Below are 22,061 nucleotides of genomic sequence, written 5' to 3'. Positions count from 1 at the left end.
CAGAGAAAGCTCCCGGCACACACTTGCCACTACTGGCAGACTGAAGTTCCCCCTTCAGCTCTGATGCAGTAAGTCCTGACAGGGGCGCTTAGCAAATTCCACTGTTGGGTGACATGTTGTCCCAGTTTGGACTGGGTCCACTAAGCAAGCCAAGAAAAAAGCAGCAAGTGCCAAGTCTTCCCATGTTCCAAAGGAAGGTCTAAGACCCCCGACAGGACAGGCAAAGGAGACAGGTCAAAACCTGTTTTGTGAACTTTAGCCTCTTACCTAATTCAAGGGTACAAGGGGGTTTAAGTTGAAGTGTGAGGAGAGGAAGGAATTGAGAGGAGAAAGAGATTGTATCCCATGAGTCCTGCCTTTTCAATAAACAGGTTAGGAAGAGAAAGCATCCCATAGGTGGTGTATATGGAAGGCACCTAAATGTTATTTTTAAATGGCAGCTGGTTGTACAGATGAGGGTTAACCAGAGCTTTCAGTCAGAGCTGAAGCCCAGGGCGTTTGTACTCACTGATCAGCCCCAGGCTGGACCAGCTCCTGGCCCAGTGGGAGGAAATGAATGATGGAGAACAGGTCTGTGTCACCAGGCAGAGCTGGGGTTGGACGGGGGGATGTCCTCCACCTGACAGATGGCTGCTCTCGGGCAGAGCCCCAGGAAGACTACATTTGCTGGGTCCGTGGTGCTGGCTCCTGAGAGGGCATCTTGCTTTTTCCCACAGGACAGCAACTGGAGAAGGAGACTTGCTCATTATTATTCCTGAAGCTAAACCTCCGGGCGGACTGGGGACAGCAGTGGAGGTGAGAGCCAGGGGCTGTCTGCTGCCGGCACCAGCATCAGAGCACAGCAAACTGCTAACCCCTGGTTCAGATCCCAGGCAGGTGCTGACAAAAAAAAACCAAAACTAAGACTGAAAGGATTTCTACCCACAATCTGTGCCTTCACTGCCTTCTTTTCTTACTGGAGAGCAACGGAGAGGTGCTGTTTTATCTATGCAGGATTCGAGATTCAAAGCGGAACTCTTTAACTGAGCTAGCTCCTTTTTTCCTGCAAGACGTGGAGCTCTGGGAGGGCAGGGACTGTATCTCGATTCATCTTTGAATCCCTGGGAACTAGCCCAGGGCCTGGGCTAATATGATAGAAGGAGAGTGGGCTTTAAATTTACACAAATCAAGATTTGAATCCTAGCTCTGCCCCTTACTAGCTGTGTGACTTCAGGCAGGTCACTTCACCTCTCTGAGGTTAGTTTCCTCATCTGAAACCTGGAGAGGGAAGCATAACTCTATTTAATATGATGATTAAAGTGACTGGCCCCCAGCAAAATAGAACCAACATCATCATCATTTTCTATTGACATCTTCTCATTTCATCACAGTTATGTTCAGACAGTTCTGGTTCTCTTACAGAATTTAGTGCAAAAAATAGCCAGATCATTTATCTACTGATGACACTTCCCATTTTTGGTACAAATCCTTAGTTACGCAGTCTGTAGACCTTGTCAGAGCTGAAAATGCTTTTTCATTATTAGATAAGACCCTTTTGTGTCCCTTCTGCAGTCTCCTCATGCTCTAGTTCTGCTCCCAGTTGATCCCTGAGGGAAAGTCATCTTACCTGACACTTTGGCTTTAAAGCTAAAATCGAACTGAACATCCCAGTTCCCAATGGGGCAAACCCAACATTCTCACACACTTCCAAAATGCCAAAGAGAAGAGCTGTGTCTTTTGTTTCAAGCCAATTTCCTTCAAGTCAGTTTTCAACTGAGTAACTTATCTAAGCCTCAGTTGCTCCATCTGTGAAATGGAGCTAATTGGACTGTCGTCTCTCATAGTGTTGCTTGGAGGATGGATGAGTGACCAGAGAACTCAGGTTATTTGCATCATCACACACATCCACCTGGCAGGGTCAGTGGAGGACTTCAGTGGCTCTAGTTCATCACGGCTTTTGGCCATCATGACATCCAGGCTGAATTGGATCAACTTGGCCCTGTTGAGCAAAACTGATCGATGATGGTGCTTTTTGGGCATTCTGATCAAAGACCTTCATCTGGTGTGACTGCTGGGTCCTTTTTTTTTTTTTTTTTTTTTGCTTCTTAACCATTTCAGAACTCTGTAAGCTACAGAAGGAGCATGGAAGGGAGGCAGAGTGCTTTAGGGGAACAGAGGGGCCAGTTCCCAGGGTCTCTGGGCAAAAGTGGGTAGGGATGAAGCTCAGAGGAAGCAGGACAGGACCTTGAAGGTGAAGAGGCTGGCTGCAAGGTGGAGGCATCCGAGTACTCTCCCCAAAGCATCAGGGAGTGGGGAGAGGCATCAGAACAGAGGAATGCCTTTGCCTCGCCCAACTCAAGTGATCATACATGGGAAAGTGTGCATTTCTGACATGGCAAGTCCCCAGAGAAGGAAAAAGGAAATGCTAAAGGGAGTAATGTTGTGCCTGGGCGCCTTACATATGGTATATACTTAACCCTCACAGGAACCCAGCAAGGTAGATGTTACTGTACTCATTATACGGAGATGGTCCCCGAGCCCAGAAAGGTGAACTCCTCAACATTTCCCAACTCTTTCTATCTGCCGGGCCTTTCATGTTTCCATCCTTTATTCAGTCTTTGACAATCATTTCCACAGTGTGAGGCACTAGACAGGTTAGCATCAGGTAGGCAGAGAAGAGAGAGGATTTCAGATGAAGAGTTGGGGGTAAACAGAAGCCCAAAGCCAGGACCAGCCTTTTGTTTCTCTAAAGTCCTTGGAACAATGGCGCCAACGACCTGTGCCCAAGGGCATCAGAAACAAAATAGAGCCACAGCCCCTAAGAAGAGGGGAGGCTACCCAATCCTCATTCTTCCTGAATCACAGGCTTCCCAGAAGCAATCAGAATAACAACCGTCAGTAACACTTAGTGTGCGGTTTGCTTCGTGCTGAGCTGTTTATAGGCTCACTGCAGGGTGCACTAGTCCCTTTAACTCTTAACTGCTTGCGAAGCAAGTAGGATAATGATCCCCATTTAACAGATGAGCTCACTGAGGCCCAGAGAGGTGAAACCACTTGCCTAAGGATGCACAGCTTGGAAGTGTCGACTGAAACACACACACACACACACACACACACACACACACACACACAACCTAAAAGTTGAAAATTATGTTTTATTTGGCTGACTTTCTGAAGACCCAAGCCAGGGAGGCGGCCTCTCAGATCTCTCTGAGGGACTGCTCCAAAGACATAAGGGAGGAGACAGGATGTATATAGTTTTTGCAATAAAACCCAAGTAGTCAGAACATCAAAAGATGACTGTTAATTAAAGAAAACCAGATATTGCAAGTTAATGAGTTTCACGCTTTTCTCCGTATGGGAAGATGCAAGAGTCTGGGCATGTTGAAATTCCTTTGCCAGGCACCTTAGCTATCCAAGGCTGGTATCCTGTTCTTTCCCACCCTGGGTGGCTGCAGTGGCTTGGGGCTTGGCAGCGGGCAGCCCGCGTGTCTCCACCCTGAGTTCCCTCAGGGCTCACCATGGTGGGGGCAGGAGGATTGTGCCAAATGGCTTGATGGCCACAGCATCCTTTGTTCGCTGATACGGCTGGCAACATTCTTCACTCACAGAAGTAGCAGAGCTGAGGTTCAAATCCAGATCTCCCCATCTCTAGAGACTGTTCTGAACCCCCACACCACACCGTCCCTCCCACAGCCCTGCAGTCATCAGCCCACGTCACTTGCCTGTGGACAAGGGTGACGCACTCCAAGCAGGCCTGCAGCGGGGGAGGGCTGCGCAGTAGGGAGCGCGGCACAGTAGCCCTGCCACGTAGGAGCTGTGTGATCTCTTGTCCCCTCCCAGAAAGAATCCAGAGACAAGACGCAGATGTTTAGAAAGTAAAGTGGGGATTTATTAAGGGGTGGATAGTACACTCTCAAGGGGAGGGCGGGCAGGCTCAGGTGAGCAGTTGCCCTGAGTTTCTTTGGCAAGTATATAGAGTGTAAGAATGAACAGGCAGAATATTCATTAGGGAGGGAAGGGTTTGGGGTCATATTCCCTGATTTTCACTCCAGCTCTACCTTCCCGAAGGGAGGAGGGATTTTTGTCCTTATTTAGTCTGGGTTGGAAGTGCCGTGGCATCGGTGCATGGTGGGTGCTTCTAATCTGCAAGGCTAATTTTATTGAAATGAGGGCATAATGATCAAAAGGTTACATTTGGACACTAGACTAGATTCCTACCTTTTCCCACCTTTCTTTGTTGTACTCCAGGTGGCTCATCATCCCAAAAGGTGTGATCACTCGTCAGCCCAGAGGTTCCTGCTTTCCTTTCTCTGCCCAGGGACCCCTGGTGCTTACATGATGTACAGTTTCCTGCATTTGGCCTGTGCCCCTCCTTTCTGCCCAATTCCTGCCATTTGGACTGTGTCCCCCTTTCTCTGCTCATATCTAGCTATCTGCCTGCCCTAACACTTGGATCAGCAGCTTCATCTCCCAGAGCCTCAGTCCCCTCATCTGCAGAATGGGAACTATAGCATGGAGGGATTGTGAGGATGTCATGTAGGACCTCATACTCAGGAGCCGTGCTCTCTATTCACGCTCCTCCCCTCTTAGGGGTCTCCCATGCCATCCTCACTGCTCCATGGAAAAAACAAAGACCAGGAGTCCCTGGAACGGTGAAGGAAAGGCTGTAACTCCTCGCTACCTCTAGACCAATGGACTTAAGAGGCCACAGCGAGGTCTCATTCCTTTTTTCCCACGGGGCTGGTCACATGACAGGCAGTCAATAAATGTTTCTCCTGAAAACACACCTACACGAGCACGCAGACACATTCACATACATGCACACACACGCACCAACGCGCACACAGGACAGGAAGGAAATATATCAGCACCTTCTCCCCAGATACCGCTGTGCTGTGACACGTTATCTTTTTTTCTGCTTATCTGCATTTTCTAACTTTCCTAGAAAGCACACATATTATTTATGGCATTACCTAAGATCTTGAAAGGCACAATCCCATTGGTACTAGGGAGGTTACTTCTGAGAAATGGGATGAGAAGGGCTAGTTAATTAAGGGGACTGTTTTTTTTAACCTTATGTGCATCGTTACTTTTTAAATTACTTTTGTAATTTTTTTTTAAAAAGAAAAATATAAGCCATGTGGCCCATGAGGGCAGAAATAGCATGAGCTTCGTCAAGAGAAATCTTGCCTTCAACTCTTAGCTTTTCTACTCAGGAGTCACTCTGAGTCTCAGTTTCTTCATCTGTACAATGGGGGTAAAATTGTTATTTCATAGAGTTCGTTGTAAGGATTAAAGATAATGTGTGTTGAAAAAAAAAAAAACAAACCTCGGTGTAGGGTCAGGCCACTCAAGGTGGCTGGTCTCTTGCTGTCTGTATGTCCCCTGCTCACCCTGTGCCTGCTTCACCTACACCCTTGCCACATGACTGACCTTCCTACATGCTCGCCCCTGGTCTCAGCTAATGATGGTTCTAGGTTTAGATCAGAACCCTCCACTACGCTTATCAAAGGGGTGGTGAGGGGCATGCCCCTCCACTGGGTTCCCTGGTAACCGATCAGCCAACCTGATGTCAGTTCCCTCTATAACTGGTAACCTCTCCCTTCCCTGGGGAGGGGGTGGGTGGCTAAGACTGCCGCCAGTCCCACCTGCCGCACACAGTGAGGTGTCACTTCAGGCATGTAAGACCACCTATCCACTAAACCATTGATGTCTCTGTTGCTGACTCCGGGCTCTTTCTTCGGTCTTGAGCTGGGCAAGCACAGGGCTAGCAGACCTGCAGGGTGCAGCCCAACACTCAGCATATAGTATGTGATCAGTAATTTCCAGCAGTTAGGAAGGGCTTATTTGAGGGTTATGTTGTCTGTGGGTTTATTCTACATAAGCAGGTGCTTCTCTAGGAATCTTAAGATGAAAAATACACCTTTACCAAATACCTAACCAAAATTCTACGTCTCCATTTGGTGAAAACGCATTAGAAGACATAAGGGGCATTTGAAATAAAGTATCTGCTTATATTTTTTAGTATTGAACTTGACCCCTCAGGACACACTTAGATTCAGCAGGCAGTGACAGATCTTGGACTTCTCTGAACAATCTGGAGTGTTTTGTTTTGTTAATATTTATCTTCTTCTTTTTCTATTCCACCGCAAAGCCTTCCTCTGGCTGGAAAATTCACCAAGGTTCTCCCTCCCACCCTCACCCCCAAAAGATCCAAAGGAAGTGAGCTTTACCCAGACGCAGTGGCGGAGCCAAGCTAATCTTATCTTATGTCTTTGGGAATTCGATTGCCTGTTGACCCAACTGCCCTACACATGCTCACAAAAACCTTCTGCCAAACTTCATTAGCCATTTCGGTTTCTGTGGCGCTATTCTGAGTCCCTTATTTTCTGGCATTAATTTAAAGCAACATTTTGTCACCTCTGTCAGCCTGCTTCCACGAGTTAGAGGCTGAAAAAGTGAATTGCAATGGATTTTGTCACAGATTGCCTAAACTCAAAATGTTTGGTTTCATCTCCTCTTCCATTTCCAAATGACTAGCAGCCGCTGCCTGTAGCACCTGTTAGGAAGGACGGGGACCAAGCCCAGGCTCAACCAAACAAAAACAAGGAAACAAAGAACACCACCAAAAAAACGCCAGAGCCCTATCAATTAGTGTTTTCTGTCAGCGAGTTACGGATGTCTTCCTTGGGCAAGATATCCGGGGCTGATGGCATATCTGACACCACACATCTCAGAAAAAAAGGACTTTTTCTTTTGATGCCGAAGAAGCCAACTGGTGGGAATTCCATGTGGCAAGAATAACAGTGTGGCAAGAATAACAGCTATTATTTACGGAATCCACTGTGAGCTAGGGGTTTTCTGGACATGTCTTACAGGAACTCCCCTGTTATCAGGACAGCTTCAGTTGCAAGTTTCAGACAACCAACTCACCCTAGCTTAAGCCAAAAGGGAATCATGCAAAGGGAATTATTTGGACTCACGTACCTAAGAAAACTGAATTAGTGCTTGGAATCACAGGAACCAATCTCCACAGCTGGCTCCAGAAAACGTCCTCTCTCCATCCCTCATTTTTACTTACCTCTGTTTGTCTTTGCCTGTTCATCCCATTTCCTCCTACTATAAACAGGAAGGACTGTTCCAAATGAAGAGGACCATGGCCGCCATTTCACTGAGTGTGTGAAAAGTGCTGTCTTCTTCCAATGTGCATGGATCGGTCCCCGGGGAAACATTCTTATTGGACTGTTTGAGTCACATGACCATTCCGTGGACCAATCACCTGTTGTCAGGTGGTTTGACCAGGACTGGGTTATGTTCCCATCCTCTTGGGATGGAATAGGGAGAAAGGTTAAAGTGTTTAATAGGCTGATAAAACAGAGCCACAATGTAGAGTGGGTCCAGTTGCATGCTGCACGTGGGCTCCAGTGGATGGGCTGAAGAGGAAGTGAAAGCTTGCCTGTGCCCTGCTCAGCAAGCCACACATCCTGGACCCAGAAACATCTGCTAGAAAGATTGCCTTTTCCTAACTCACACAAAGGTATCAGAGGGGCCAGCAGCAGCTCTGAGCAAAACCAAGTTATTGCTGGCCATGACAAATTTTGGGAAGTAAATAATAACTATCTCATTTATAAGATGAGGAAACAGAACTCCACAGAGATAAAGTGACTCGCCTCGGCTTATACAGCAGGATACGGTTGAGTCAGGATTTCTCCCCAGGTCTGCCTCACTCCAAAGCCCATGGTTTTTCTATAAGAACCCATTCAGCCAACTGTGGGAAAAGTAGGCCTCACCAGGCTCCTAAGGGCATAAGGAAGAAGTGAGAAAAGTGGATTCATTGGGCCTCTTCTCTCTGAAAACGCAGATAACCCCACAGGGGCAGGCAGTCCAACCAAGAAATCCCAGCCAAACCCAAGACAAGACACTTCAGAAAGACTGTATTTGCAAACAGCCTGAAAGTCGTGGTGTTCCCCTTAAAAAGGCAATTTCTTGCTTGGAACAGTGAGAAATTAGATGCAATCTGTTTTGATTTCTTCCCAATTTAGGACATGCTTTAGTGACCAATCTGAAGACGTGCCAGCATCCTTCTGTCTCGAGGATACGTTAGCTTGGTTTATGTCTCTGTTCATAAGGGAAATCTAAATCACCCCACAGGAAAAGCGGCCCAGGATTTCCACAGCAAGCACGGACACAGGCAGAGCTGCCTCTTTCTGGTTATTATTATTAATAATAATAATTACCATTCACTAGTCATTTACCACATGTCATGCTGGTGCTTGAGACATCCATCACCACACAGCCCTGTTAGAAAGTCAGGACAGGAGACTGTTTTAGCTCCTCAGCGTATGAACACCCTTCTTATTGGGGAAACACCCCCCCCCCCATTTGGAAGATTCTTGGTGGGAGCCGGACCAGAAGAGACCAGAGATCTGTGAGCTCCCCATAATATCCTTCCAGAATATTGTCTTTTTGCTTTAATTAACCAATATCTGTTTCCATTGCTTGCATCCAAGCCCCCTGCTACATAAAAGTGTTCTCCTCATCTTCCAGGTGAGACTCCGAGACTCCAGAGTTAAAAATGTTTGATTTAAAATGTTTAAGAAGCAATAGAGGGACAAGGCAGAGTTTCAGAAAGGCCCCGGGGGAGGTAGGGCGCAGTCAACACAAGTGGAGCTTTGTAATCAGATTGACTCGGGTGTGAATGCCCCCCCCCCCTACATCGCTTACCCCTGAGGGACCTCTGGCAAGTCACTTCACCTCTCTGTATCTCCATTTCTTCATCCAAAAACATGCAGCCTGGGGGAGAGAAATAGCTCAGTGGTAGAGTATGTGTTCAGCATGCGTGAGGTCCCTGGGTTCAATCCCCAGTCCCTCCATTAAAATAAAAAATTACAGACAGTTGTGCCAATAACATGGAATTCTTGAGAGCATTAAAAAATATCGTGTATGTATTGCTCTCAACACAGTGTGGGGCACTTAGAAAGCGCTGAACATATGGTCGCTGGGACATCTGTTATGACGTGAGTTCATTATCTTCTTTCTATCACATCGTGTAAGTGGGGTTTATTTTTATCTGACCTTCCAGCAGGGTTTTGTCTACTTGATTTTGTCATTCCTCCCACCCCCAGAGTCATGGTTGTAGGCAGGTGGAGGGTGAGAGTGAGTAATTGTGCCGCCAGGGTATCCTTGACAGGGGGGGGTCACTTCTGCAACCAGACACATTCACTCTGGTTCCGTCCGCGTCTCAGGAGGACCCTGGCACAGACCAGCCGAGCCTCAGCCTGTGCTCACTGATCACGCTAATGACGATAGATTTCTGTCCTTCTGGCACTTGATCACCAGCTGCCTGGGGTCTTATCACCATTTCCCAGGGCAGAGCAGGCCACCCCCAACTCCTGTCCACGAGAACCTTTTTGTCTTACTCTGTGTCACCCAGAACGGAGCCAATTAGCGAAGTCATTCATTTCTCCACCCTCCACCCCTTTAATTACAAACAGTGCTGAGAGTTGAATAACACAGAACAAAAGACGGATTTATTTACCCCAGGACATAAACAAGATTATCAGAAACCAGCATTCAGACGCCCTTAGCTCCTGGGATAATTTTAATTGGCTGACCCCTGCCTTACAGAAATCTCAGGTCTTTCCACATAATTATCAAACCCCAAGAGTTTTGCCTGCTTGAATTATTTGTTGGCACATTCACCACCCTGGCTCCTTGCTCTCATTGGACAATTATAAGCATCTCTGTTGGGGCTGTAATGCAGGCTCTTTTGAGACAAGGCAGGAAGCCTGAAAGAAATTCTCTTTTTCCTGGTGAAGTCTCTGCTGCCAGCTACCAGGAATGACTGAGGTACATAAACAGGATCAGGGAGGAGGCAAAATTACATTGGTTAGCATGTGTTTGGTTACAAATCATTTAACCTCACATTAAAATGGTATTAAGCCCAAAAGGGACTCTGTTGGCTTCTGTAAACTCAAACGCCAACCACTGAAGCCATCAGAGCTCAAATAAGGGGCTTTAAGCCTGTCATGAGGCTCAGTTTCTCTCTACATCTCCCACCTGTCTTTCTTGGTGTTGCCTTCTCTCTTGTGGGGAAAATGGTCCCTGGTACTCCTGAGCTTCCAACCTATCAGCTCTGAGAATGGAGTCTCATTGGACCAGCATTGGTCACATGCCCACCCTTGAACCAATCACTGTGCCACTGGAGGATGAAATACACCCATTGGCTAGACCTGGGTCTCATGCCCAAGCCTGTCTTTGGAGTCTGAGGCCAATCCTATCTGAACCTTACGGACTGAGGGTGTCAGAGTCATGAGTTCCCCTGCTCCAAAAAATTGGAATGCTGTGAGGAGAGGAAAGGAGATGGATGCTGAACGGATAAAACAATGGATGTCCATCAGAGTACTCCTTTGGGGTAGGGATTACAGAACACCCCACAGTCTTCCTGGGGCAACCTGGAAGTGGTCACTTGAGCATCTGTTATGGGTTGAATTGTGTCTAGGAAAAAAGGTACTTTAACAAATATTAAAAGCTTCCAGAGTCTGAGCAGCTACAGTGTAACAAGCTCCCTGCTCCGTTCTCTGTCACTGCCATTCCTGTCCGCAACCCGTATCATGATCCCCACTTTACTGATATGAAAACAGAGGCTTTGGAGGGATTAATCACCTGATCAAGGTCACATGGCTAACAAGTCAAAGCTGTGTTTCAAACTCAAGTCACCTGTCAGAACCCAAAGCATCTTCCCTAAAACAAAAGACCACTGGGACAGACATCAGTATATTTCCAATTCAACTCCAAACTTTACCACAGGGGTCCATGGCCCCTCCCCTATTGACTTCCAGTCAAGAATGTGGTCCCCTCTGTTGATCTGAAGGCATCCAACTCTCAGTTTCACATAACAATAATAATAATAGTACACACAGTTACAACAGTAGCAGTAAACAGTAGTTGTCATTTACTGAGGATTTGCTACATGCTAGGCATCTTTTTAGGTGTTTGTCATTTAATCTTCACAGCTGCTCTCCCAAGCGGGAACAGCGATTATCCCCATTTCATAGGCGCGTAAACAGCACAGCTAGAGGGGCAAGACTTGGATCTGAATCCAGGTTCAACTATTTCCAGTGCCGGTTCTCTTTCCCCGGGAGGTAAATGAATCTGCTTTTTCCCCGGCAACTGGCAACTGGTTCCTTCTTTCTGGGGATTTCGACATTCTAAGCCTTTAAATGCATGCAGGTGCTTGGGAGTGTGTGTGAGTTCTTGTTTGAGCAGCTGTTTGTAGGCATTGAGGGCTGCATGGAAAGATGTCCACAGAGGATGGGAGATGCTCAGACTTCACTTCCCCTGACGTGGAGGGGAGGCAGGGCAGAGGACTGGCCTGGGCCCCGCATGGTCTGCAAACTCAGGATATTCTAAAAAGAGTATTTGGGAGAAATAGACCCAGCACAGAGAAATATTCACAAAAGCACTTTTATTTCTGGTTAATTCTTTGCGTTTTCTAGTTTTCCCACAATCAACAAGTGTTATTGTAAAAGTAAGAGGGAGAAGATTTGTTTTAATTTCATGATTGTTCAGTGGGAGAAGGAAGTTTGCAAACAAAATTTGGGAAATCGGAAAGCAGAGTAAGGGGTAGGGCAGAGTAGGGGTGGTCGGGCTGGAGGATATGCAAATCCTTTGAGTGGATTTTCCACTTCAGTGAGTTCCTTTTCTTCTTTTAGCTTCTGTCTGATGAAGGTATAGCTTTGAATACAGCTATTATATATTCCAAATGTCATATTCCTCAACACCTGTTTGAAAGAGCATATTTTATTGAGAAACAAGTGCCACTGAAGCTGAGAGAAAGACAGTTTGTACCAAAGTGCCAGAAGTTGAGCGACTGCTAGATGAGAAACCGCTGTGTACTCCTGAGGCTGTCCTTGAACAGGATGCAGACAGCCGCAGAGGACAAAGCCAGAGAAGGCAGAGAAAGTCTCTTCAAGGAAGATATTGTCAGGAAATTGAACACTGGGCCACCCCATTCAGACCACCGAAACAATGATGCCTGAAAGAGATGAGCGGGAAAATTGCCTCCCAAATGGTTAGCTGAATTGTGAGTTCAAAATTATCAGTTGTGAAAAGAAATTACAGAGAGAACATGGGGAGAAGGGGAGGAGGGGGAGGAGGGGGAGGAGAAGGAGAGAGGGAGAGGAAACAATAGTGGTAAACTAAATTCTTACCTGTCACTCTTCAGAAAAGCAGGGGAGGAATGCAGCATGGGGGAAAAGATGCATTTGGGGTCAGATAAACAAAAACATGGCTGTTGCAACCCTGTCTTGGTAATGATCAATCTAGCAGCCTCGTCTAGCACGCTGAGCCCTCTGGGGAAGAAACTGTCGTGCCCAAGCTTTGTGCCAGGAATATGAAGCCTCTTCTTTTCAAAGGATAACCCTTTTCTCTTTGTTTCTGTGTGCAGAATGGGGAAGGAAACTGACATTTATTTGTGCATTTGTAAAGTCATGCTTGCGCAGGGGTTAGGGAAAAAATTCAAACAGTATGAAAGGCTATCCAGTGTAAAGTAAGTTACGCTTTATGCTAGACATCTTCTGCTTGTCCCTCCAGATCCACTTTCCACCAACAAGTCCTATATACCTTTAGGCTTCTAGGTGGGTTGAGCTGATGAGGGGCACTGGCAGGAGATCAGAGGAGAGCAGCAGGGTGTGTTTCTAGCATCCTTCCTGCAAGGTTGCCTCAGACTGGCTGTATCCCTCAACTACAGGTCATTGCTTCTCTCAAGGAAGCCTTCTCAACATGATCTCTCTCCTTTGAGGGGCTGGTAACCACTCCTTCCCTTTGTCCCTTAGCAATGGTCACAGCTTCACTGATCCCAGCTCTCAGTTACTGCCCTTTCTCCTGTGGTCCATTACACCCAAACCTGTGTAAATGGCCCCTTTGTAACTCTCCTCATATCTTCCATATGTGTCCTGCTGGGCTCTGACTCATACCCCCTCCCACACCTAATCTTTCCCATGTACTCTTATTCCCCACTTCAAGGCAACCCCTGGTATAATTTCCTATATATCGTTCTCATCTCTCACTCATTCTCTTTCTAATAAAGTTACCATATGATACACTTTGTCTTCCTCCCTTTTTAAAAAACTTAATATACCTTGAAGATGGTGAATAATGTTTTCTATCTGCACAATTTCTGCCCCATCCATTCCCCACTCTTTTCCACCATGCTCTGCTTCTGGAGACTGACTTGTAGCATCAGTGGGCTCCCTTGCCCCATAGCACCTAGATGGGCCTTGCCAATTGGAGGTGCTAATAATAGATAAGAAGGCAGGAGGAATGTGAGCTTTGGGTGTCTATCCTTCCTGCTCCCTCTATGCCAGGATGCTGTGCTTGGTTGCTTCCCTCTTCAGAAGGCTACTGCTTTGTCGTTGGACAGCCCTCTCCTGCAGGTTCTTCTCATTCTGCTAACTGCTCCCTCCCTTTGTCCCTCAGGTCTAGTGCTGGTAACAGCTCCCCACTCTTGTCAATCTTGAATTACTGTACAATCCCCTTTTGGTTTTTGCTCACTTTGCCTACACCTTTGGAAGTAATCCCTTGATTAAACTCTCAGTTATCCGCCTTTGACTATGTTGCCTCTGTCTTCCCAGGACCCTAACATCTGGATCATCTGATAGCAAACACATAGCGTGAACTCATGCTTTTTTTTTTTTTAATAACTGAGTAGTATTCCATTGTAAGAATGCAACATAATTTATTTAATCAATTCTTTGTTCATAGATATTTGAGTTGAAACTCAGAGTTATTTACAACCTAAGAGGTCCCTGGCATATTTTTGTAGAAAATATCTCATTTAGTCCTCATATATACCCTGTGAGATAAGGACTACTGTTTCATACATTTCTGAGTAGAGGAAATGGGTTTATACAGGTGGTGGTAGGGCTCAAGGTGACAGAGATATTCAGTATAGACACAGGATCTGAACCCAGCTCTGACTCCAAAGTCCATAGCATATTGGATTCTGGTGTGACACTTAAGATCTACCCTCAGTAACAAGTGTTGAGATTTTGTTTCATCTTTATAGTTTTAATGTATTTGGTTTTTTTAAAATTTTGTATTCTTTTTCTTCTTCTTCTCTTTTTCTTTTTTCTCCTTAACAGAGGCACTGGGGATTGAACCCAGGACCTCCTGCACACCAAGCATGCACTCTACCACTGAGCTATACCCCTCACCCCCTTTAAATACAGTTATTTATTGAAGTGTAGCATACATACAGAAAAATACACAATTCAAAATGTACAGCATTTAATGTTCACAATGTGAACACACTCGTGGAATCACCAACGTGATCAAGTGGTAGAATATTATCGACAGCACAGAGCCTCCCTGGGCCCCCACTCCCAGTCACCATTGCCCCCTTCTCTCCAGAGATAATCGCTATCTTCTTTTCTTCTTTGTCTGATACAATGTTATATCTATCAATTGAGTACTTCACTTCAGCTATTGTGTGATACATTTATAAACGTTTTGGCGAAGAAGGATTAACAGGAATTGAATGCACTCTTCGACCTGAAAACACTAAAAAAGTCAGACAATAACTAAGAAACAAGGATTTTTAGGACATTAGACATCAGGCAATGAAGGATAGTAATCTCTCAGAGACAGGAAACAAAAAAGACAAGGTGAGTCCTGTGACTGCCTCAGTTTACTAACTGGAGGGAGTTTGCAGATTGCAAAACAGGGAAAGAGAATGGCAGTCACTACGTGGAGGAGGGAAAGCTGGGAGTCCAGGGAGGCCGAGGCTTCTAGAATTCACGGAGAAGAGTGATGAAGAGGATAAAGCTGCACGGAAGAGAACTTGGAAGATCTGCAGAAGGTTCTCCTCAAGCCTCCCACTGAGTGCTGACCAGTGCATGCATGTGAGGAAACAGACTGTGAACGAGCCACTCAAGAGGATTAGAGGGAGATAACCAATTTCACAAAGGACCAGGAATGGCATCTGGTCCCCCTAGCCAGACTGTAAAAGCCTATACTTTATGAGGAATTAACTAGGATACTCAGAAAGGTTTGCCTCAGTAACGGCAAGATTAACCTTATAGCAAATCTCCCTAACAAAGCTTAAAAGCAAATCTTGAAAGGATCAAGCTAAACTATGGTCCTGAACAAAACTCATGAACTTCTACAGGAACACAAGAATACCCAGCACCCAACAAGGTAAAATGCAGAGTGTCTAGCATCCAATCAAAAATGATCAGGCATTTTTTTTTTCAAATAGGAAAATGTGACCCATAATAATATTTGATTTTTAATCAATCAATTGAAATGGATTCAGATATGACATAAGACAAGAACATTAGTGGTTAAGTAGCTCCAGGAAAGACTGAGCATGTTAAATGGAGACATAGAAGATTGAAAAAGAACAAATTGAATCTCTAGAGATGAAAAATACAATGTCTGAGATGACAAATATGCTGGATGGGATTAATACACACTGAAGAAGGAAAGATTAGTGAACTTGGTGATATATCTGTCTATTTTCTTAAACATGTTTGTCCTACTTATTTTAAAGCTTGTGTCTGATGACTCATATCTAGATCACCTTTGGGTTTGCTTCTATTGTTTCTTGTTTCCCTTGATCTTTTGTTATCTGGGCCTGTCTCCTAGCTATGGGTAATTTTTGATTGATTGCCAGATAATGTGTGTGTACGTGTGTGTGTATTAATAGGTCATTCAAAGAGAGGGGACTTCCTTTCAGGTCACAGAGCTGGAAGGATGTGTCTCAGGCTCTGATGGAGGGTTTTTGTTTGTTTGTTTGTTTTTGGTTTTTGGGTTTTTTGTTTGTTTGTTTGTTTGTTTTTTTGTCACAAGGAAAGGTTTTTTTGGAAGAGAAGAAAACAAGGCCAGCTCCCAGAGAAGGAGATTGAATTCTGATGAAATTTGTTTGTGTGCCTGGATTCAGATGGGCTTGAGGGTAGCACCATCCAAGACATGGCATTTCTGTGAGTCCATAAATAAGGTTTTGTTGTGGCTATGGTGCTTGATACTGTCTTCCTTAAGTTGATCTGAGTTGAGATTTTGTCACTTGCCTTGGAAAGAGTTGACTAGTTTAACTCTCTGTGTATAAGGACACCAGTCATGGAATTAGGGCTCCCCTTAATCCAGGATGACCTCATTGTAACTTGATTATATCTACAAGTTAGGTCACAATGACAGGCACCCAGGGTTTAGGAGCTGAATATATCTTATGTGGGGTGGGAGGGGGACACAAATTCTACCCATATAGGTAGGAAGCAGGGTAGAGTGTGTACTGAATAGGAAAATGTGAACTACGTGGAAGTCCACAGGAATACCTGGTGGGAGAGTGTTTCCCTTCCTGGGATGGGGGTGCTGGGGGGGGGGGGGGGTTGGAGATGTTGTATGTGGATGTTAAAGCAAAGGTTTCCCCCAGAAGGCTAGAGAAGTTAAAATCTTCCAGGTGGTTTTGAAATGCCTTGCTTTGGCAGGCCTTGCAGAGATAACCACGGGTTGTTCTGAACTGAACACTGCACACACACACACATCTACACATCCCTTTAAGCATGAAGCTGTGTGACAGAGTGCTCAAATAAGCCCCTGAATTTGGAATCATAAAACTGGATGCTCAGGCAACCTCCACCACCAACAAAGTGCTAAATCCCAAGAGCTCCAATTTCTGTCTTTGTAAAATGGGATTCATAATCCCCTAATTCCAGCCTGTCCGGCAGCCCAGCAGGGGGTGCGATGAAGCATGTAAAAATGGAAAGCATTATCTATGGAGGTAGCTTCCGCCATAGGCTAATCTCTAGTGGGGGAAATTCACCAAGAACATTCCTACAGGCCACACCACATGCCCTGTTGCTGGGCTGGTCAACCAAAATAAAGAGAAAGGGGAGGAGAGAGAGGTTAACGTTGCATTTTCTTCTCTCTGTTTACAAAGATTCAAATTCACTGCTGCCCTCTCTTGGAATGCAGTTTGGAGAACAGCACAGGAAGGGGGTGGAGCCCCACAGCCTCCCCCCCTCAGGGTGGGGCATGTAGCCAGCAGTAATCCTGCTTCAATCTGATGAAGTACAGGAATCCATGGAGGTGGGGCAAATACACATTATCCAGCGATATTTCATCTTGCCAGGAATTCATCAAGAGTTTGCTAGCTATCAGGTGTCACAGGGGTCCCAAGTTTTCCTTTTGCCCTGGGCCCCATCCTTTGTACATCCAGTGCTAACATTTCAGTAGAAATCCCCAGGAGAAGTTCTCTGGGTGCTAGATGCAACCCTGACAAGTCTATTAAAGATTTCGGAAAATGATGAATTTTCCAATAGGTTTTTAATGCCAGATATATGTAGTACCGACTGACATGTGAGTGTTTAGCAGATTTTGAGATTTCACTTCAGCTACCCCAGCTGGTGTCCGACACATTCCCAGATTTTTCTTCTACTTGCTACATCTATTTTTAATCCCTTCAGATGCCTTTCTGTTTGGCAAAGTGGGTGGAGAGGATGCCTGTCGCTTCCCGTCTTTCAGTTCCCATTTTGCACAAATCAACAAGGAATTAAGAATTAAACAATCACTTCATATCTTAGTTGTCAAATATTTCCCCGTTGGGGGATATGTATTTGCATATCTGAAAACACGTTGGCCTCTCAGTGGTTAAGGGATGTGGAGAATATCAAGAAATTCCTAGAGATGTACCCATGAGAGCCATGGTAAGGTGATTATGGGGCGAGGTGATCCAGGAAGGTAGCAAGTGCAGATAATGAGATGAGGGAGAGAGGAGATTTCCAGACCTGACTCAGTCTGACCTCCTGGTTATCCCAGCCAACATCGACTTAGCTTGGGCTCCCCAGAAGCCAACCCTGGAACAAGAGTTTGGATATCTGCCCATGTGTGTGTTAACTTCTTGCATGAACAGGCTGCTCAGCTCAAAGATAGAAAACAGTCCTGTAGCCCTGTGGTTCCCAAACTATGCACCGAAGTAACCCAGGGTGCCCCAGAAAAGTCACAGAAGAAGACAGGGATATTTTAAATTGAGGGAAACACAGCAACATCCATCCAACATGGTGTGAGCTATTAGTCTGAGGTACCTCAATGTTACGGGTTGATTTGTGTCCCCCACCTCCCAAATTCATAGATTGAATTTTTAACCCCTGGTGCCTCAGAATGTGACCTTATTGGGTTGAACACCTCTAGTGCTGGGGAGCGCATTCTCTCCCTAGGGAACATAGCCCTTCATGAACAGAAAAGGGAAATAGCATGCCTTGAGCCTTTACTGGGTCCTAGGCGCTATACATTCATCATTTCATTTAGTCATCCCAAATGTACAAAGTAGGCACCACCATTACTATTTATACCCGGTACATGATGAAACTGAGGCTTGGAGAGACAGAATCACATGATCAAGATCTCATTACCAGTAAATGGCAGAACCAGGATTTGAACAGAGGTCTTTTCCATTCCAGAGCCCTTTCTATTTCCAATTCTCACATGGCTCTGACAGGTGAGTGTTAATAACCAAAGAAATAAGAGCTAACATTTACTGAGCACTTCTTTTATGCTAGGCATTGTGCTTTGTGTGAATTGCCCATTTGGTTTTCATCATCACCCTATGAGATTATCATTGAGGCTGCTCAGTGGCCAAGTCAGAATGACTCCAGAGCACATGCCTTTTAAAACAATGTTCTGCTGTGTATTTCTTCATATTGAGCCCAAACCTCCTTCCTATTCTTTGGGCTCAAACAAAACTAGTTGATTTCTTCTTTACCAAGCTTGTTCCTCAAAGCCATATGAAGGTAGCCCTTTGTTCTGCTCGGGGCTGAACATTTCTCATTCTGTCTTGTCTTTCTCATCACCTCTCATCTTCCCAACACAATTCATTTTATCTGCATCCTTCTGAAAGCGCTTGCTGATGGCTTGATACTGCCTACAAAAGCAGCAGGGGAACCAAAACTTCCTATGAACTGGAGGGTCAGACTCAAGTCTTCAGACAATGGTGGGAAAATAATGACTTCCAAGCTTCAGCACCTGGAGCTGTGTGGCTGGGCATTTTGTATTCTGTGGAGGGTCATCTTGCATCAACGCCTTCCAAAGAGAAGGTGAGGTAATCGGGTGGCTGTGATGACGTCATAATCCTCAGCAGCTCAAGGGTTAGAGATCGAACAGGGGTCAGATTGAGCCAGTGTGAAATAATGCCAAGGATAAAGCATGCAAATCGGAACATGTACAATAAATCTTCCCCGAGCCAGAACCCACCCCTACAGGGCTATTGGAAAGATTAAATGAATTAATGTATGTAAAGTGCTAAGTAGAGAACCTGACACAGAGCAGGTGATCAGTAAGTATTAGTTTGTATTAATGCCGACTGTGAAATGAACACTGCACTGCAAAAATGACGAATTCTTCCTGGGAGTGAGATGTCGGGAAATAATAAAAATTCTTGCCACTAGGATGCCTCATGTGCTCGGCCTTTGCATAATTACCTGTTTTAATCCTTGACCACTTGCAGTAAAGTGATACACACACACACGCACACGCACACACACATTTTAAAGCAATAGAAGCCAAACCTCAGCAAACTTTGGCATCTTATCCAGGGTCACACAGCTAAGGGGATAAGAGGTTGGGCTTTAGACATCAAACAGGAGAGAAATCTCAGGTTAACAAAATTGCAGGGTTAGACGCCCACTTTGAGCTATCCATCCCCAAGAAATCATTAGCAGGTTAGTGGCAGGACAGCGCGGAGGAGGAAGGAGTTTGTAAGTAGGTTGAGGTCCTCAGACCGGAGACGATGAAACCAGAGATCAGAGAATGTGGCCCCCTGGCCGGCTGCGCCCGCCCAGCCAACAACCCCCCACACACCCCCACCCGCGCCAACACCCCTTGCAGAGCTTGGGCGAGCGCCTGACCCCGCCCCTACCAATCCCAGCCAATAAGGAAGCCTTCCACGGCGTGCCGTTGCTAGGCAACGACCGAGGTGGGCCCCTGCATGGCGGTTAGACGTAGCCGCTTTCCGTTCCTGTCCGTGAGAGCTCCGCCTAAGGATAGGTATCTGGGGGCCCTTTTATGGGCCTCCCTCAGACTTTGTCAGTGGAGTTTTATTTTTTTAGTTCATAATTTATTTTGGTTTATGGAAGAGAAAGCTATCCCCTTCCCCAAAGGGGAAAAGCTCATATAAAAGTTTGTGACTTTCTAGAAAGGAAGGAAGTCCAGGCTTGCCTGGCCGCACGCTGTCCCGACTTCCTTATCCGGTTGGTGGAGAACCCAAATGACTCAGTTTCCCATTATTCCTCAGTCAGAAAGCTGTTCAGGGATTTGCGAGTTGGGGAGAAATTGCTGGAGCACCTCACACCAGTGACTGCTGAAGTAAGACGTTTCTGGGGGAAAAAAAAAACTTCCCTGAGTGGGGCACAGGCTAAGCCTGAAGGATTTCCAAGATGACCAAGGTACCAGCCACCAAGAAGATACAGAGTTCCCCCATCTCGGGGGCCCTATGGCCATTTTATGCCTCAGATCTTCCAACACAGGTGAGTCGTCTCCTCTCTGCTGAAAATAATCATGTTTTCAAGACCAAGTGAAATAGGAATTCGCTTCCAGACCAAGAAGGGACAGAGGAAGAGAAAAGAGTCATGGTGTAATTAAATTGTCGGGACACATGCCTGTTGTTATCAATGGTTGGTTTCTCGTAAAGAATGAGAATGCCAGGCAGAACGGTGAGCTGGGCCATCCTATTAGCCAGTAATTCCAAGATGATGGAATAAATTGGCAATGACACTGTAGAACATCAGGAAAAAATTAAGATGAATTGTAGGTTTGCCGTCGCAGAAATTATTTTCAGAAATCCACTGGGCTCGGGGTACATGCGTGTCCTTTTTCTTTATGGAGAGACTATGGAGTGTCAGACTTTGGGGTTTGAAGTCTGACTCTACTTCTCACCAGCTACTGACATTAGACAAGTTGTTTAGCATCTCAGAGCCTTTATTTCCTCGTGTCTGCAAAATGAGATGGGAACATCAGCTGGGCAGAGATGGTGTGAGGACTATCAGATATGGAAACTGTTTCCAGTGATGATAACACTTGATAATGTGTATACATGACAAATATTGTTGTTGGTTTGAAAGACAAAGAAAAAAATCAGTATGTGTTCAGTGCTGGGGTCAAGTTGTTTCTGTTTTTAAGTGATTGTACCTGGGCAGGTCAGTTATATCTTGGTTAAGTGTGTCTTTGTTAAGCGTGTCTTTGTCATTGTATCTGCAAACCCCTGTATCACCACTAATTGGCCAGGGTAGGTAAACAGTGGGAGAGTGGGTCAAAGGCAATGGAGGGTGTTGGGGGGAGGGGGGAGTAGTCAGTGTACAAAAGAGAGCTTAAAACTCACCTGTGCTTATGTGCTGGTCCAAAGTGTTCCTGCGCTTCTGTTTTCTAAGGTTCAACACATCTTTATGCACCCCTTATCACTCAGCCCCCTTTGTGAGCTCACGCTGCATGATGCGGTCTTTATGTGTCTCCTTTCATCTCAAAATGCTACACGGCAGTGGGTTTTATCCAGAGCAGCCGCCTCTGGGAATGACTTTCCCAGCATAGTAATGGTAGAAGAGAAGGAGGGAAGGAATGAGGGACGAGGTAGATGTTTCAGAAGCAGAGGGGACTGTGAGCACATGGGCCGAGGACCCCAATAGCCTGGCTTGAACCCTAATCTGCCTCTTAGCAGCCCTGTGACCTTGGATAAGTTACAGAACTTCTCTGCTTCAGTGTTGCCATCTCTAAAATGGGGATAGCATAATACCTCCTCCTGGGACAGCCGTGAGCATTCAGTGATACGTCCACAGCTCTGAGAACAGTGTCTGACACAGAGTTAACACTTCCTCGATTTTTCATTATATTTTGTTTCATTCATTTAACAAATACTTATTTTGAATTTCTGTTATGGGCTGAATACCTGCTCTTGGAGAAAATGTGACTGCCTTAAAAATGTTCAAACTTGGTAGAGTGTATGTTTGGCATGGGAAGTAAAAGCGATAAAAAAAAAAAAAAGCCAGTAGTTATAATGCAGGGTGGCTAATGATGTGGTAGGGATGTATCATTGG

The 22,061-nt window shown here is 45.6% G+C and overlaps 1 protein-coding gene and 1 non-coding gene across 2 annotated transcripts in view; one reads left to right on the top strand and one right to left on the bottom strand.

Moving 5' to 3' along the window:
* Nucleotides 1-14,123: 14,123 nt before the first annotated feature.
* TRNAT-GGU lies at nucleotides 14,124-14,195 on the bottom strand. The gene has a single exon. It is a non-coding gene; the product is annotated as a tRNA-Thr (tRNA).
* A 6,071-nt stretch (nucleotides 14,196-20,266) lies between these two features.
* The window catches only part of CCDC60 (coiled-coil domain containing 60), a 145,416-nt gene continuing 143,621 nt past the window's right edge, over nucleotides 20,267-22,061 (top strand). The window contains exon 1 of the mRNA XM_006192705.2: nucleotides 20,267-20,501. Coding sequence (XP_006192767.1) covers nucleotides 20,412-20,501 — 90 coding nt within the window. The 5' untranslated portion in view covers nucleotides 20,267-20,411. The remainder of the gene's footprint in view (nucleotides 20,502-22,061) is intronic.

This window comes from Camelus ferus, chromosome 32 (assembly GCF_009834535.1).
Source record: "Camelus ferus isolate YT-003-E chromosome 32, BCGSAC_Cfer_1.0, whole genome shotgun sequence".
In the NCBI taxonomy this organism is placed as follows: Eukaryota; Metazoa; Chordata; class Mammalia; order Artiodactyla; family Camelidae; genus Camelus; species Camelus ferus.
The sequence above is the reverse complement of the archived record's forward strand: the minus strand, read 5'-3'. Positions and strand labels throughout refer to the sequence as shown.